The sequence below is a fragment of the Pieris rapae genome, chromosome 8 (genome assembly GCF_905147795.1).
Source record: "Pieris rapae chromosome 8, ilPieRapa1.1, whole genome shotgun sequence".
NCBI classification, from domain to species: Eukaryota; Metazoa; Arthropoda; class Insecta; order Lepidoptera; family Pieridae; genus Pieris; species Pieris rapae.
The window spans coordinates 4249591-4267233 of record NC_059516.1 but is presented as its reverse complement, the minus strand read 5'-3'; the positions used below and the strand labels follow the sequence as shown (position 1 = coordinate 4267233).

The following is a 17643-nucleotide window of genomic DNA, read 5'->3' as shown; positions in this document are numbered from 1 at the left end:
ATTAACCTTACAGCCTATGTCAATACGATAATGGCAACATTTAATAAAAAAATATGAAATACATAAAAATTAAAAACAATATAGTACACAATATCGCTACTGTGAATTCACTCTGCGAGCATACAAGTATTTTTATAGTACACAGCATTCAGTAGGCGCAACTGATTATGTTCCGAGCCGTGGAAAATCTCGGCTAATATTATGTACTTAGACAAAGTTTTTTATGTTTCAATTTCTGCTAAGTTTGCGTTTCCTTAACTGAAATTTTAACAATCTACTCATTAAAATTGACTACCGTGGGTTATTATTTTTACGTTAGTGAATGTCATATCCGTGAATTGTCTATGGATATGGACAACGATACTCTGTTGTTAGTTATTCTTGGTTTGTCTTATTGTTTAATTTTTTTGATAATGCTCTAAAGTTTGCTAGATTGTTAGATACTTTTCGTACTTATAATCTCCTCATCGCACAGAGTTGTCATATTGAAGATAGAGCCTTTTTTTATGTATTATTGTAAGATTAAATTATTTCATAACACCTTTAATACAGGTGTTTAGTATTCCACCGTGTACCGCGTGAATTCATTAACATTTCAACAATACAGTGTGGTGCCGACTCGTAATTATACGCAATTTATAGTAATGTCTAGAAGCACGCTTGTATTTCCTGTATTAGGTATTAATTTCTTGATAAATTTACTTGTTGATTCGATTATTTCTATGAAATGTCATATGACACCAAAATATATAATAATTATGTATAAACATACTTAGTTTACCTATTTATTTCCAAAATACAAACATTTTCAAGTTTTCTATTGGTAAATCCATATAAAGCCGATATTTTTTGAAAGTCTTAATATTTGCAGCTGCACAAGTAATGTTGCCGGCACAAGGGCAAATGTTTTAATATATATACTAATTCTCGATCACTTAGTATAAAGGATTTTTGTTTATTTCACTAATCATAGTACAACTAAACCTGACTCACGTAAAACGTTAAACCAGGAAATTGATTTTGAATACTTAATTAAAATTGCTTTTATCTCGTTTCAGCACAAGTATCAATGGACAGTATGATGGTGGGTGGCGTCGGCGGCGTCGGGATGGGATCGGTTGGCGGTGGCGTTTCGTCTATGGGGGGCTTCCAGCTTGTGAGGGATCCAACATCTGGAGCGCTTCTCTTACTTCCAGCGCCACCGGATCTTCCGCACACTGTAGTGTGGGGTGGCATGCCTTACCCTTCCGCTCCCTTACTCTTACCCCCTGCACCACATCCATCTCATCACCTACAGCTTCTACCAGGCGACCTCCTTGCGTCAACAGCTACCCTCCAACATACGCACACACACTCTACCCGCCTGGTAACTCTGGCTCCTGCTCCTCCACCACAACCGCATCCAGCTCACGTAGAAAAGCGGAAACCAATCATGCAACCGCTCATCACGCCGCACACGTTGATCAAAATAGAACCTGAACCACCGCAAGAGAAACCACAACCTGCCTTCGTCCAAGAGCCGCAACCGCAACCGATGCTTACCACGCATCTTTATTATCAACCCGAGTTTCAAGAGCAACCTTGTAGGAGTCAGGCCACGTCTCCCGCTGCACCTCCAACTCCGCCTCCAGAAGCTCCCGAAGTTCCGGGACATAAAGATGCCTCAAATCAAACTGATCACATTGATGATGAAGACGAACAAACCAACCAGGTTGATGAGGATGAAAGAGATGTGGCCTGTATTGGTGTCGCTCATATACCTGAAGAATCTAATGTAATACAGCAGCTTCAGATTTTACCCCCACCTATTGATAGTGCTGAGGAATCCTCGTCGGAAGCTTTAGCATCGTCTGCGGTGGCAGGTGCAGTGGAAAAAGCTATTGATGCAATAGAAAACGACGATACTCTAGATAACTCTAGCAGCGGTTCCCATGAATTGGTTATTGATACTGGACAATCGTCAAGTCCTCAACCTTTACCCACAAGGCCTCCAGATGACGTAAGTGGGTTAGAACTTCTATCCAATAGTATTGAACAGTATGAGCGGACTACCCCTGGGAACAAATTGTCAAGTTTAGAGCCACTACCACTTACAGTTGACACCAGAACATCCTCGAAATTAAATATCTTAATTAAAACTTCGCCGAAATCTCCACCGCGCACTGCGGATGTAGAACAAAGAAGGTTTGAGTTTCCATCAACAGAAACATGTGGTTCCCAACCAAAACCATCACTAGATAGATTAGGATTGCTGTGTGAAGTCATTTTAGCCGAACAACGTTTGATGGAAGAGGGTGCAGATACCGTTACAAACAGACCATCCACATCAAGGCCATTTATAAAAACAGAGCCGTTATTAAGTCCCACCGATATACCTTCAGAAATTAAAAAGGAAAAGCATAAACATAGAGAAGATTCAACTAATGAAGGAAGACGGAAACATAGTCGTGACAGAGAAGAAAGATTACGGCATAAGTTAGAAAAGATGAGACGACACAAGCGCGAAAGAAAAAGCAATGATGGAGAAGATAGTGGAGGGGAACTAGAAGCCAGTTTGAGACGTGTTACAGCCTGCCCTTGTGGCATCGCGGATTGTTCACACACCTCTAACGTTCCATCAGCTCATGATCTTGTTAATGCTATTGAAAAAGACATGCGAAAGCGATTACAAGATTTGCAAAGACAGTGTGACGAGAAGAGGGCACAGCTTAATGCCTTAACTCCTCCTCTACCGGTTTTATCTACCACTCCTACCCCATCACTCCCCGCATTATCTCCAGACTCCGATAGAGGGTCATCTAAAAAGCGAAAAGTTGGAAGGCCCCGAAAAGTTTCAAGTCCCGATTCCACTGAAACTATCGTTGCAAAAAAACCTAAATCGAAGAGCAGTCTAGTTGGGTATTTACTCGCTAAAGGTAAACTGAAAGGTGGAATATTGTGCTCACGCAGCGAACCTTCAAGAGAAGAAATCAGTCGAACCAGTAAAGTTAGACCCAAGCTAAAAGCTGAACCGATTTTAAAAGTATATTCTGAAGAAGATGAAAACGACTGGAACCTAAACAAATCTGCTAGCTCATCAATGGAAAGTTTAAATGAGGTCCGGCAAAAGAATCGTGAGAAGGTAGATAGCTTAGCACGAAAACATTCAAGGGATGACTTCTCTGAAATCGAATTAGCCATACGCCGTGCCAGTGCTTCAAGTGACAGTGAAAAGGAGAGGCGAAAGGCCAAAAAGAGACGTAAGAGTCATAAATCAAAAGACAGATCAGAACAGCCTGTAAAGAATAAAGAACCCGAAGTGGATACTCCTAAACCTGTGATATCTCGTTGTACATTAACAGAAGATAAATTAGATTCATCGCCACGAGTACTTACTGCTAGAGGTGGTCTATTTTATGCTGGTAAACTAAGTGCAGTACAGGCACCTGATGTATACGCTATAACATTAGACGGAGAAAGAGGAAATAAGCCGCATATTCTTTCAAGAGAGGAAACATTGAAAGATGCCGTAAGTAGAATTAGTTTGATGTTACCTATTTAATTTATGAAGTTCTGAAGCTAATCATTGTTAATATGTATTACGTACAAAAAATCGAACTTCATATAAAAATAACGGAAGTCTTTCTCTTTATTTCAGAGACTAAAGATGGATCTTAAATTTCAGATTTTGGAAGTAAGTCCAACATCAGTGTCGGAACTGCCATCAGGTACCCGAGTGTGCGCGTATTGGTCTCAGCAGTACCGTTGCCTGTATCCTGGGACTGTCGCTGTTTCGTCCCCTGACCCTCATGACGACAAGTTCGTGGCTGTGGAGTTTGATGATGGTGACTCCGGTAGAATAGCAATCGAAGATATTCGTTTTTTGGAACCGAACTACCCGATTGTTGGTAAGTTATAACTGCCTAAGATTTTAGTAGCAGATGATTCAAACTCAAACACAAAAGCTTTATTGTGATAAATTTACGTTTTAAATCTTCTGGTTGGATTGCTTTATCCTTTTAAAAAGTGTATTTTTTTTATATATTATTCTGTTTATGAAATTATCTGAATGTGTATTTTAGGAAAATTAAAGAGAATACACATGACAAAGTTTATTTGTTAGCTACATTATGTTTATTTCACGAAAATAATATAATAAAATCTTTACTTAAATAATAAATATAATTCCTATTATTTTCAGAATATGAAAACACGCTGTTCACCCTTGGTAAGCGGCGAAGAAATACAAGTGTAACAGAAGATAAAAAAAATATAACCTCGACAAGTAATGATATAAAACCTGAACCAATACCGGTACAAAAAGAGAAAGAAGACACTGAAGAAGACAAACACAGAGATAGAAAAAAGTTGAAGAAGCACAGAAAAGAAAAAAATAAACGTCTAAGCGAGGACGACCCCACATCAATGGAGTACATTAAAAAGAAGAAGAAAAAACACAAATGCTGCGAAGAGCATTGTAAACACAGACGGCATCATAAAAAACATCACAGAAAACACAAGAAAAGACACCATTCGAGCTGCAAAGAACATTCTAGCTCATCAGGTGATGATCATAGACATAAATCGTCATCAGATTACATCGATTCGAACAAATCTAACGAAGATTCTGTTGATTCTAACGAAAAACTCTCGACTTTAATAGCCTGTGAGAAGTCACCCGAGGAAAAGATGAAGACCGTAATTAAAAAGGCAGTTTTGCAGAAGAGTCTGGTAAAGACTCCGGTGTTGGACTTCAGTACTATCGGAAAGATCACGTTGAAGAAGGAGGAGCAGAAAGATAATATGAAAGATAGCGGCATAGGTTTATTGGACGAGGAACCCTCCACTTCCACAAATGAATTGGTCAAAAAGGTAGGTTTTCTATCAATCCTGTTGAGTTGAACTTGAATCAGATAATTTACTTCTTGCTTTCTTCATATAGGTTATTATAGAGTAAACATCTTCATTGATTAATTTGTATAAATCTTTTCAGTTTTGTGCGTAATTGTCGATATAGATAGTGCAGTCTTCGTGGATTGCACTATCTATAGGGCGTTAAAAATCTGTATTATCAGAGTTACATTAACATGTAATAAAAAGTGTACATACTAACATAACCTCTATCCGAGAGCTTTTTTAAGCTGAATTCTATGCTTACAGAAGGTAAAACGACGCACCGTATCCTCGTCATCCGACGGCGGTGGGGGAGTGAGCAAGATGGCGGCGTTTCTTCCTGGAGGAGCATTATGGCGCTGGCTGGGACCGCCATACAGACGCACTGCGAGGCCCCGCCACAGAAAACTTTTCTATAAGGCTATTCAGAGAGGAGAAGAAACGCTGCAAGTAAGTTCATTCGCGAAATGATTTGTTCACTGTAGATATTCCAACTAGCATCCATATTGTACTATTTTCACAAAAATCAAACACTCAACTGCATATTACAGACTAGACTAATTTATATTCAATATTCCAGTCTAAGAGTAGGCATGATTATAAAATCATGCCTTTGAATTTTCTTGAAATTACATAATACAATTAACTAACACGATTTCTTCGCGAGTCAACAGTAGAACTGGCAATTTTTTTTGAGTATAAGTTTTACAACAACATCAGTATTGAATATCACATGTTCAATACTATGTTTGAACATTATGTTTCACTAAAGATATAAAAATATTATTTTGAGTTCGTAAGAAAAACATTTTTTTCATTGAAATTAAGGCCCTATGTATGTTATGTCTGAGTTAAGATTGCAAAAAATCATACATTTATTTTCGGTCGGTTGTAATGTCTATAAATATTGTCCCTCATTACAGGTGGGTGAATCAGCAGTATTTCTATCCACGGGTCGAGCTGACAGACCCTACATAGGTCGTATAGTGGCTCTTTGGCAGGCGAGGGGAGCTATGGCAGTACGCGTACATTGGTTCTACCACCCAGAAGAAACAGCTGCCTGCACGCCGCTTTTATTACCGGTTAGTATATTGAATCCGAGATATTTTGTTTCTTTGAAATCTAACCTGTCAAGGAAATTACGCATAAGTAATGTAAAAATATGTGCATACATGCGTATTCTGTTCGAAGGTTAAAGCTTGTAAATTGTATTTCTTTGCCACTTATTATGTCCTAGTACCAGTGGTAATGTAATGATGTAACATTTGTGTATGTTTTGTGTTGACGACCTAGATTGTGAGTGGTCTCAACGTCTCATACATTAAACACAACTTTGGAGGTCGTACTTTCAAATCCCGACTGCAAAAATTGATTTTCCATATTATCTGTGAAATTTGCACTTGCTCGATTTTTTAGGAACTTTATTTAACGTATGAAAACCGATGATGTATACGAGACAGACTTTAGTTCTACTAAACAAATGTTTTTAGATTTTATTTTACTAAAGAATCATTTTTTTAAAACTAATTATTTGCCTTTATTGCAGGGTGGTCTATTCGAATCCCCGCACACAGATGAGAATGACGTGCAAACAATATCACACAAGTGCGAGGTTCTACCGCTAGCTCAATATAAAGAGCGTCTAGGCGAGGATCCCGCGCGGTACAACACCGTATACGATAACAATGACGTCTATTACCTGGCGGGGCATTACGATCCCACGCAGCAAACACTTCGCATGGAACCGGATATTCCGTTCGCCACATAGCCTGCCTGCGCGCCTGGTACTATAAATACACGAAATTTGGATAGAGTGCAATTGAACGATCTTAATCGTATATTTATTTATTAATATTTCTTCAACAGATAGTGATTTTAACAATCTCGGTGTTAGTGTTTTTATCAGTAGTCGACTTAGCTTTCAAAATCACATACAGGTGTTAAGAGTACAACGTAGATTTTCGAGGCTCAATGTGACTTTTTACGGACGTTTTACGTAGACATGTTAGTTACCCTTGTTACGTTTTGTTGGAATGTTGTTTCGGGGGGCCGAGGGGGCTGAGGGGGCCGAAGGGGCCGGGAGGTGATGATGTGATTTATTTTTATACTTGTAACGCTGTAATCTCAGTGTATAGTTAGATGTATATTTCTTGTATATTCTATTAGATTTTCTATGTATACATTTTGTAGTTCTTTTCATATATACGCAATACTGTCACAGCTAGTCCTTATTTCGTTCGAAATTGACCAGAGATCGTCAACGATTGATATTATAATTGGAAATTGATAACCAGCTTGTTATATTCTTGTTTTTACTCTAATTTTTATATTATTTTGGTTGATAATATTATGTTACTCGATGTATACCTTGTCGAAATGGTGCTAGACGCTTGATACTTCATTTATTTGTTCGTAATTAAGATTGTAAATATACATTACTAGTGTAAGTTTGTTTCCACGCCATTGGCGCGTTCAGGTCTGCACGTTTGAGTTGCCATTTTACCTAGCGTACTGTTTCATTATATTATTTTACAGGGTAATTAATCCTGGCTTTCACCTTTGCCATGAATGTTTGAAGGGACTGAAAAGACAGGGATAGCTAGGTTGAGGTTTAGGGAAGTAAGGTTTTGTACGAAGTGGCCAAAACGTTTCTAGAACGGTGCAGATTGTCTGTAAGTTTTGGTGTATTTGCCGGCACAAGGAAATTGCAAGTGGTCTTGGAAAAACTGTCAATTGCACGTTTCTTTACTAACACATAACAGTATTATATTCCTAATTTGATATAGTTCAAACAAATGATCTGTAATTATTTAATTAATGCAAAAAATAAGTAAGTACAGATTATGTCAATTGATACATAGTACCAATTTATCTGTGGCAATGGTAAAATCCAACAATAAAATGTAGGTAAAATAATAATAGTTTCTTTTCACATTGTTAATTGGAAAATAGTTAAATTAGTCATCTGTGGTAAGTAAATGGATTGATTAAGATTATTATAGTTCGCTTATACCAACCATTTCAATTCTTTGCAATTTCCATATTATTTTATTTTTATAAAACTTGTACAGAATATTATCTAAGACCATTTTCCTGAAAGGAAAATCCAGTGAGATGATTTTCTTATTTTTACCTTTGACAGTTTATCTTTCGCCAATTAGTTGTATCCATTCTACGTATTTTTGTTGTAGTTTTAACATTATAACAATTAGGTTCTATTTAGTTGTAGAGTTAAGATTTTATTTTGTAACAAACGATACGAGAAATTTAAAAGCTGAGATATTTGGAACAAAATTGTATCTGATATTGAGAATAAACGGTATTTTTATATATTGAGAGTAACGTTATTATTTAAAATGTAAATTTAAGTACAAATTTGTTAGCGAGTGGTTCTCGGCCCAATGCTGTATACTAACAATGATTTTATAAAAGTTAGAACAGATTATCAAATGTTAAGTCTGTTCTAAATTTGAATATATAACCGTAGTGTGTAACAAGTGGGAAGCCATAAAATAATTATTAGATTTAAAGATTTAATTATAATATATCAGCATTGATAATATAAAGATTATAAAGTACGCTTAAATAAAATATTTTTGGCTGAATTGGAGTTTTATTCATCTTTATTTTATTTAATACATTTCTGCCCACATACATATACTTCGAGACATGGACAACTTACATCTAACATTTACTTAAACCATCACTAATAATTTATCAGCAAATACTTATAGATAAAAATTTGCACCAATATCTAACTAGTTTTTTGAGCAATGATTACCCATATATACAAAAAGACATTAAAAATATAAATCACCAGTCCAAATTATTACTCATAATAAAAAATTTAGCAATAATTTGATTTGGAAGTGTTTAAGTTCATAAATAATTTATAAATAGGGTCAACAAAGAATTTCTTTTTTCCCATTACTTATAATCTCATATGTGTCGTCGTCTATTATTTTATACACATCCTGTCGGTAGCTTTGAATGTTGTGGAGGAAACGAAGCGAGCTTTCTTCACGTATCTTGGTAATTACGGACGGTAGATTATCCGTATCCGCCTCGGATGCAAGAGATGCGTAGTATCGCTCCTGTAACAAATTCACATTTGAAGTAACGACTATATCATAATTGATTAGTTGTGTATATTCAATAAACATATTATACGATCTCATTGCAATAAATTGTGCAGGACACAAAAGGCGTACTTATAAACTCAAGGTTGTCTTGATAACCCGGTAGCTCTCAGGGCTAAGTACCACTTGTGGAGAATTATAGCGGCAATTATTATCGTTTCTCAAATGAGGTCGCAAGCCATAGCAGGATGAATACTGAAACGATCAAGACGTTGTGTGCGCGCTAGTAAAAGTGTTTTGCAACAAGTTTCTATCAGACCGGACTGACATTTGAGAGGCTCCGTTCGTTCGTGGACTCCTAGTACTTGTAATAATTTTGTGTTTTCTATTTTGACGTAACTCCTACCAAAAAAATTTAATAATAAACGATTGTGGTTTTGTGTGTTTTATTTTCTATAATTTTAAGAAATAGTAGAACTTGGTACGTTTAACGAATAATCTAAACAAAATAGAAAGTTTTATTAGTTAAATTACTAAAGTATAATTTTTTCTCAACTTTTTTTATTAATTAAGAACGATGTGTTTTGTTTGTTTGAGTTTGGTGATAATGCTAATTTCAAATAACGCATGGGTCGTTGAACTGTGAAGTAATAACAGCTGTTCAAGGTAGTTTCATTCTAAACTAGATAATACATAATATACAAAATACGTAATAGCAGGTTTTAATTTCTTGGCAAACGAACGAACGAATGTTTTTTATTGGTCCTATGTAAAATTTCTATGGTAAAGATTACGAAAGAATCTTTTAAATGTTTTTTGTCTTTTAATTTAGTTAACTAGAAATTAAATTTTAGATTGTTTGTTTTACAAGAATGACTACATCTTTCTGTAACTTGACATGCTCATACCGAATTTTCAATTCAAATATATTCAATTCAAATATATTCTATAAAAAGAATATTTATTTTTTAATGAAATTGTATGAGTGAAAAGTTGTACTGATTGAAGTATTAATATTATTTATTTTTCTGCATTATCTATTATTGTATAAATTAATTATAATATATAATTTTTACGAAAGCGGTTAAGAAGTGTGATGCTGCATAACTTTGACATTTATATTATAAAAAAAACTAAGAGTTTATGAATTTATCACGTACCATCAAACCAACTCTTCAAGGTATATTTACTGTTAAAAGCAATAAAACATTATTCTAGTATTCTCCATTTTCTTATTGATATGTAGGTAATATATACAGATTATAAATTATAACTTCACGATTAAAATTATAGATGTTTATGTAAATATGTTACATTTTCTATTAATAAACATTGTTTTAAAAAGTTTTTCTTTAATTATTAATGCATACATTATTTATGTGTCATTTTTATTCCGCCCGATACTTTGATTTAATTACATTTTAATGTATTACATACAAAATTCTTATCGTCGATTAATATATAGACATCATTACGATAGTATGCAAGGTTGTCGAGGAACTTCTGGCTGCTGTCGTTATGTATGGCTGTGAACACCTCCGGAAGGGGCTCACACCCGCTCTCCATTGATAAGGATACGTAGTAATCGGCCTATTAATCCATCAATAATATTTAGTGAAAATTAGTAAATATTAAATAATTTAATGTACGATTATGCTTAAGCTTTATCTAATGAACTGTAAGTTGAGTTTTAATATGACAAATTTCAGTTTGATAGAATTAATTGCTGAATTGTCTCATAGAAAGAGTTCATTTCTTATATAATTTTTGAATTAATATTTTATTTACATATTAAATAAAAAGGCGAATTATTTAAGCTTAAATTGGTAGGTTAAATATTTTTACCAGGCAGACAAAGTATATATAAATTATAATTATTTTAATCATTATTAATTTTTCTAAATAATAATTTGAATAAATAGGTTCCTTTTGTCTGCCCGTTAAATTTTAGTCTTACTAATTATTTTAGTAGGTTATTTTAATTACTACTATTTTAAGTACAGCCTAGTATTTCAAATCGGTAACTTGGCATGCTGGGGTGAGTGACTAAAGACAAATTAAATAATGTTTTTAGCAATCACAACTGATATTTTGTAGCCACGGAGAAACTGATATTGAATATCTTGCATGGACGGCCTCGCGTTCGTCTACGACTTATTAAGTGGTTTCTAACTTCCGTGACAAGATTATCGTTTCTTCAACAATTTTCTAGATAGTCGTAAAGGGAAATAAATAACATTTCCGTTTTATTAATATCCAATTGAAGCAATTGAACGCTATTAGTATGGGTCTTAAGGTCGTCTGATACATTGCATATCGAGAAGTATAAATTATAAGAAGCATATATCTAGAATACATTAGGTTTAGGCATTTTACAATACTTAACCGGGCATTTTGATAGAACCTACTAGAAAAATAAATTATAAAATGAAAAGAATACAAAAATCATTTGGGGGAATTTTCATTTAAAAACCAGTTGTCCCTGTAATAACTGATGTAGACTGACTGACTGAACCATTTTTATAGCTGTATTTTAAAATCAATAATACATATAAAAATGAGACAAAATATATATGAAAAATTAAAACTATGCAATTCATATGTATCGTATTAAATTTTGAATCTGTAAAGTACGTCGTGATATATGGAGAAATATTTTAGTAATAATAAGTTCTATAACGGTTACCATGTTATCAAAAACTCATGAATACAAAAACTTTTTAGCCCTTAAAGCAAAGGTGAGTACCTGATCAGGTCCCATCATATGCGCTTGCCGCTTAGTGTATCCTCGAGCTGCTCGTTCCAGCTTTTCTTCTTCCCAATGTTGTATCATCTCTTTGGAAGAAGGAAGTTTAAAGACACCCGTCATTGACCTCACATAATAACGAACCTGTAAAACATTTTATTATCAAGGAAACGGAAATTGAAAGTACTATGCAAGGGCTGATGAGTTGACTACCTTGAATATTTATTTTATATCGCCTTATTTATTTATTATATCTGATTATATGTAAATAAATTTATTTATATTTATTATAATATATATATATATATATATATATATATATATATATACACGTAAAGTAAGTAAGTGATAAAAACTCTTTGTCTCTCTCTCCATTAGAAAGAAGGCTTCACTTTGGTTTTAAATTCTACTAGGGAGTTAGCGCGTCAAGAGCCCATTCTATCATTGAATTTCCGACAGGCGTCAAATACAATGAATTTACGTTCGATTTAAAAAAAAAGTTGCGGCTTGACAAATGCCATCCATAATTCACAGTTAATTAAAGCAGGTGGCTACCTATACGGCTGCATATGCCAATTATTGTATTTGTTAGTACGAAATCAAGTCTCACCTGCAAGTCAAACATAGAGAATGCACAAACATAGTATGGTACTCCAATGAAGCACATTGTAGGGTGATGAATATTTACGAGATGCTTATAAAGTGGCTCCACGCAGTTGTCCTCCACTACTATGTCGCATGATTCGTGTAGGAACGGAAAATTGTATAGGTAACCTAAAAACATTAATAATAATATACCTACTACGACATGGTAAATTTATTGTACAGATGATTCAAAACAATCATATCAACTATCTATTTATAAATATTATTTTATTTAAAAAATAAATATATTAACAATATATTATATGCAAATATGTGATTATTAACAAGCTAGGATAAACACACAAGAGTTTGTGGTTACAATTTTTTTTGAATTAATTTTATAATTTGGCTTCTGTGGTAACAAATTACTTACCAGTACTCAAGAAAACAACATCGACTTCATCTTCAGTGCCATCCGCAAACGTGACTTTCTTTCCATCCAGTTTCACAACGTCTGGTTTTAGTACTAGGTTGTCAGGAAATTGGCTTTTCGGCTCTTCTTTTAAATGGTGACTAAGGATGACTTTTGTGGTCACTCTAGTGATTTCGAAAGCTATGTCCATGCCTGATGGACCAGCCCCAATGACGAGTACCCGCTTGCCCGTAAATATTTCAGGTACTCTGTAGTCGTGGCTGTGCATTACATCTCCTGTAAATTATTATTTCCTTGTAGTTCAAATTGTGCAAAAGTGAAAACATGATGGAAAGAGATTAAGAAATGTAATAAATAAATAGATACATACTACTTTTCAAATCTTTTGTTATATATAATATTCATATTATTTTAAAGTATATGTCATCTTTTATGGCAACGTTGTTTTGAAATCGTGCGTCGTACGTCACTCGAAATTAAAATAGTATAAATAATATCGCTTCCGAGGCGGACACTACTTTTTATAACCTTTATGATAAAGTAAGAGCAAAGTACATATTATTTGTAAATAACAAAACAAGCTTTATAACGCATTTTACTAGAACCCGTTAAAACATTCTCTGGGGTATTAATTTTAGTATCACTTAGGCTTAATCTAATTGTACTGAATCCGAATTTGAACAAAAAATAATAAAATAAAGAATTTGTTTCGAATGTTTTTACTTTTACCAAATTGATTTATTTTTAATTTCGTCTACGCGTGGTATATTTTTGACAGCCTTTTAACACAATGTTTGTGATCGATCTCTTTGGTGATAGAAACATTGACTAACAATATCCACATTCCAAATTCAAATTACTTTCAATCTCTTGAAAGCATCAAGAAACATTCTAGCGTTTAAATCGCCAATATCGATTAATACGTTAAAAACACGGGATATTTCGATTCGTAATTAAGATATATACAATATTCGAAGATAAAAACAACAGAAAATGTCCTTGGATATTCACCTTGAAACTTCTTCAACCCTGGTATATTAGGTATGAACGGAGTATTATAGTGACCGTTACACACAAAGACGTAGTCATACTCGCTAGTCACACACACACCGGTGCCCAAATCTTTGTATGTGACGTCCCACAACTCATTCTTGGGTCCGGCCTTAGGTATAATTAGTTGCACATGCTGCCTGAACTGGAACAAAGAGAATAGATTTTTAATTATTCGGACGGATATTACGTAAGTGAAAATTGGTTTGTTCAAAAAGTTATAAACTAAACAAAAGCGCTATGATGGTAGCTACAAAGAAAACTTATTAAGCCTTAAGCTAATATTTTTTTATAGAACTGTGCAAACGGGCAGGAGGTTCATCTGATGTTAAGTGATAAGTATCCGACGGATACTCTCAATGCCAAAGGGCTCGCGAGTGGGTTGCCGGCATTTTAAGAATTGGTACGCTCTTTTCTTAAATATTTTCGCTTCTTATCATACCTTATTTTATAAGAGCTTTAACACCTTGAGGTTCGATGTTAATTTAATTACTTAGTAACATTTATATTTTTAGTATTGAATATAAATCACTTGTTATTTAAGAAAGTTTATTTTACGTATTGCTAAAAAAAGAATTTCGATATAACATTAGATTTAAGTTCGACGACGTATGTCTGACATAGAAGGCTGATCACCTTTGACACAATAAAAATAAATGCTCACGAAACGGTGACAGAAATAATAATATAATATCTAGAAGGTTGTAACGCCACTGGTAAAATTTTGAAAACTGTAAAAATGGAAACAAAATAAAAGCCTTTCACTTCCTTTGTAATTTTATCATATTTTTAAGAGTAAATTTTGACTTACTTTGATGTGTTTAGTAACGCCATTTCTGTCAGCATACAGCTGAAGAAAAGCCAGCATATCTTTTGCGGGCAGATAGGATTTCTCGCTCTCCGGTACAGGAAAGTCTGGGAAGCCCATTATTTCTTTAGGTAGATTCGTTCTGTAATCAGTTGTATCTTATCAGTAAATTTATTACCTTCTATTATTATTAGTGTAAGAACCTTTTCAACAACTCTGTTTTTTATTTGTTAAGTGTTTCTAGTGGCTGATATTGACGATAACACGCAAAAACTGGTTCAACATTAATATATTTCTAGATGAATGTTCTATAGACGTTATGATACCCTGTGACCCGGTAGCATGTCGTAAGCATACATAAACAGCTGTTTACAGCATTATTATCAATACCTATATATATGTATATATATTATTAATACCTAATAAACAGTAAAAATCGACAATTAAAATTACATATAAAAAAAATTCGAGCCACAACATTAACAACACAGTTTTCTTTCTTAGTTTAGAGTACTGAAACAGCATTATCAAGATCATAATCAAGAAAATAATGCTCTTCTATCATCTATAACGCAAATATAAAATACAGTAACAAGCAAGCAATATAAAAATTCCCTTAAGAGACATACCTCAAACTCTTATACATGCTGGTATGTATTGGCAGACCGAAGTCGTCATATCCTACGTTCTCGGTATACACCCATGTGCCACCTAGTGCTCCAGATTGCTCTAACACATCAACTTGGACGACGCCCGGAGTTACCAGGAGATGACGAGCGGCGCAGAGACCTGCCGCACCGGCTCCAACTACGCAAACGCGTGTCATACTGAAAAAAGATACATACATTCTATAAATATGCCATAACTTAGCGGTGTTACATAATTAGGGCCAATTTGATTATAAGTCATATTAGATAAATAGGTTTGAATACAAAAATGTAGGTAGACTGGAAAGTGCCTAGCGCCTGCAGCCGTAGTAAGATATTTAACTACTAGTGACTTATTCTTCTAATTTTATTGTTTATGAGATGTAACTTTTCTTTAATTTTGTTAATTAAAAATGAAACAAAATTAAAGATAGAAATAATATGTTTTATGATGACATTCGTCTCCCTCTTAATGTTTTGTCTTTAACAAAAATCATAACTGTCGCGATTAGGAATAAGTCAATGTACTATTACATAGCTAAGATATTGTTATCGAAAGTTCAAATATTCAATTCATACAGTTCAAGCCTTAAAATTACTGTTACTAAGATAACTTTAACCCTTAAAAAAACTTAGAGATATGTAAGCGAACATTTTTAATATATTGTCACGGCGGTAATGAAACTCAAACTTACACCGAAAACATCGATTTTTGTAAAACTGCAACATTATTTTTTTAAATATCTACAAATAGTAGATTTCTATGTAAATGATGTTCTATATTTAAAAAGCGTAGTAGTAAAAAGAGGAGTATTATGGATATATAACCCAGGTTTATTAGTCTCTGGTGTCCACTAGTAAGTAATCACTATAATTAGATTTAGCTTAGATAAGTCACGTCAATTAATCAATAGTTTCGCGATTGCAAAGGGCAAAAGCTTAATTGAAATTTCTAATATATAATCAAAGTCAAAGTTACTTATTTTTATTACTAAACACATCAAGGAAATTTTTAATTTTAATTCCAAAGATACATATTTCAGTTTGTAATTTTTTTTGTTAATAATTTACTTACCTTTGTAATACATACTAAACTTATATTTTTTTTTTACTTTTTAATTTTTTAAAAAAAATTTGAGATGAATTAAAATTCCACAATGTAATATGCTACACATTTGCTAACTGACCAATACTTTAATAAAACCGAAGATAAAATTGTATATAATTATATAGCAAATTATTACTATTGTATAATAAAACTATTTATTCCAAAACATTCATTTCAGAAATTTATTCCATCAAGTACCTATTTTTGGATTGTAGTTATTTTCTTATAGAAAGCATTATCGAGAAATAAATCGAACTTTTTGCCGTCTTCGTCATGCTTAGTATGTATTTGTAAAGCGCATTTACATATAATGTCAACATAAATACCACGAATAGGAAGAGGAAAAGGGTTTACTTCTAACAATTTAATAGAATTCTATACATTTTCCGACCTATATTTGGCATATACAATTGACGTTAAGCCGTAAACATTTTCTACGTAGATATATATTTTCTTAGAGACAATCCAACATATGAAATAAGGACAAATCAGGGAAAGAAAATATGATTAAAATAATTGAAAATTTATAGCATAATGTTGGACTTATAGCTGATTTAATATGGCTTAATTATATTTAAAACTGAATAAAGCCGGGTCCCCTAATAAACAATATGCAAAGGATTGCATGATATAATTAGATGGATTTTAATACTTAATCAATATCGTCATAGTAGAAAATCTGTAAAATATTTTATTACTTTTCGTTGAAATTATTGTTATTATAAACTTGTAATTACCATTTTAAAGTTCAAATTAATTCTGTCTATTAAAACGTTTTACGAGATAAACACGTATTTAAAAAATACCCATTCTTATTCATCTTTAAATTAAACGAAAATGTATAAAAATTTACATCCATTAGTTTATTATTTTCAAAAGCAAAAGAGTTTAAAAGCAGCAGTACCTACCTGAAAAAATAAATAAAAGTAAAATAAAATCACAAACTTAGTCACTGCACTACACTGATTGACAAGCTCTCGAGTCGACTATCAGAAGCTAAATGGCGCGACGAATGATCACACAAGAATTTATGCACCCAATATCATAAACATAACCTTTTTTACTATTTACTATAGTAATTAAGAGGTATATTAATTATGATATATACATTTCCTTTCATAAATTATTGAGCGTGTAAATATAATATTTGTGGTAAGTACCACCATATTATTTATAAGTACGACCACTTTTTAATTAATACATTTGGATAGTAAAACTGCGTTCAATGTGCTTTATAGCATAGACCATCAAATTGTTTTTTGTTTTTTTTTATACATAACTTGACAGCAGTTTCGCCATTATGACCTATCTAGGA

General features: G+C 33.3%; 2 protein-coding genes across 5 annotated transcripts in view; one reads left to right on the top strand and one right to left on the bottom strand.

Moving 5' to 3' along the window:
- LOC111002797 (protein winged eye) overlaps positions 1–8446 on the top strand; it is a 76515-nt gene extending 68069 nt beyond the window's left edge. The window contains exons 9-14 of one of the 2 annotated variants that reach the window (XM_022273026.2): positions 1059–3508; positions 3638–3887; positions 4181–4851; positions 5140–5322; positions 5796–5954; positions 6419–8446. In XM_022273026.2, coding sequence (XP_022128718.2) covers positions 1059–3508; positions 3638–3887; positions 4181–4851; positions 5140–5322; positions 5796–5954; positions 6419–6640 — 3935 coding nt within the window. In that variant the 3' untranslated portion in view covers positions 6641–8446. The remainder of the gene's footprint in view (positions 1–1058; positions 3509–3637; positions 3888–4180; positions 4852–5139; positions 5323–5795; positions 5955–6418) is intronic. The other variant, XM_022273028.2, reaches the window with a different exon arrangement.
- Positions 8447–8477: 31 nt separating this feature from the next.
- On the bottom strand, positions 8478–17359 carry LOC111002798 (senecionine N-oxygenase). Of its 3 annotated transcripts, none has more exons than XM_022273030.2 (8): positions 17237–17359; positions 15203–15400; positions 14577–14715; positions 13727–13910; positions 12716–12991; positions 12308–12471; positions 11698–11841; positions 8478–8966 (listed from the first exon to the last, which is right to left on the bottom strand). In XM_022273030.2, the coding sequence occupies exons 2-8, from the start codon at positions 15397–15399 to the stop codon at positions 8775–8777; spliced, it is 1296 nt and encodes a 431-aa protein (XP_022128722.1). In that variant the 5' UTR covers position 15400; positions 17237–17359; the 3' UTR covers positions 8478–8774. The 3 variants fall into 3 exon arrangements, with proteins under 3 accessions (XP_022128722.1, XP_045485300.1, XP_022128723.1); XM_045629344.1 differs by having other exon boundaries at positions 15203–15409; positions 17247–17350; XM_022273031.2 differs by lacking the exon at positions 8478–8966 and adding an exon at positions 10308–10541 and having other exon boundaries at positions 15203–15409; positions 17245–17349.
- Positions 17360–17643: the final 284 nt, after the last annotated feature.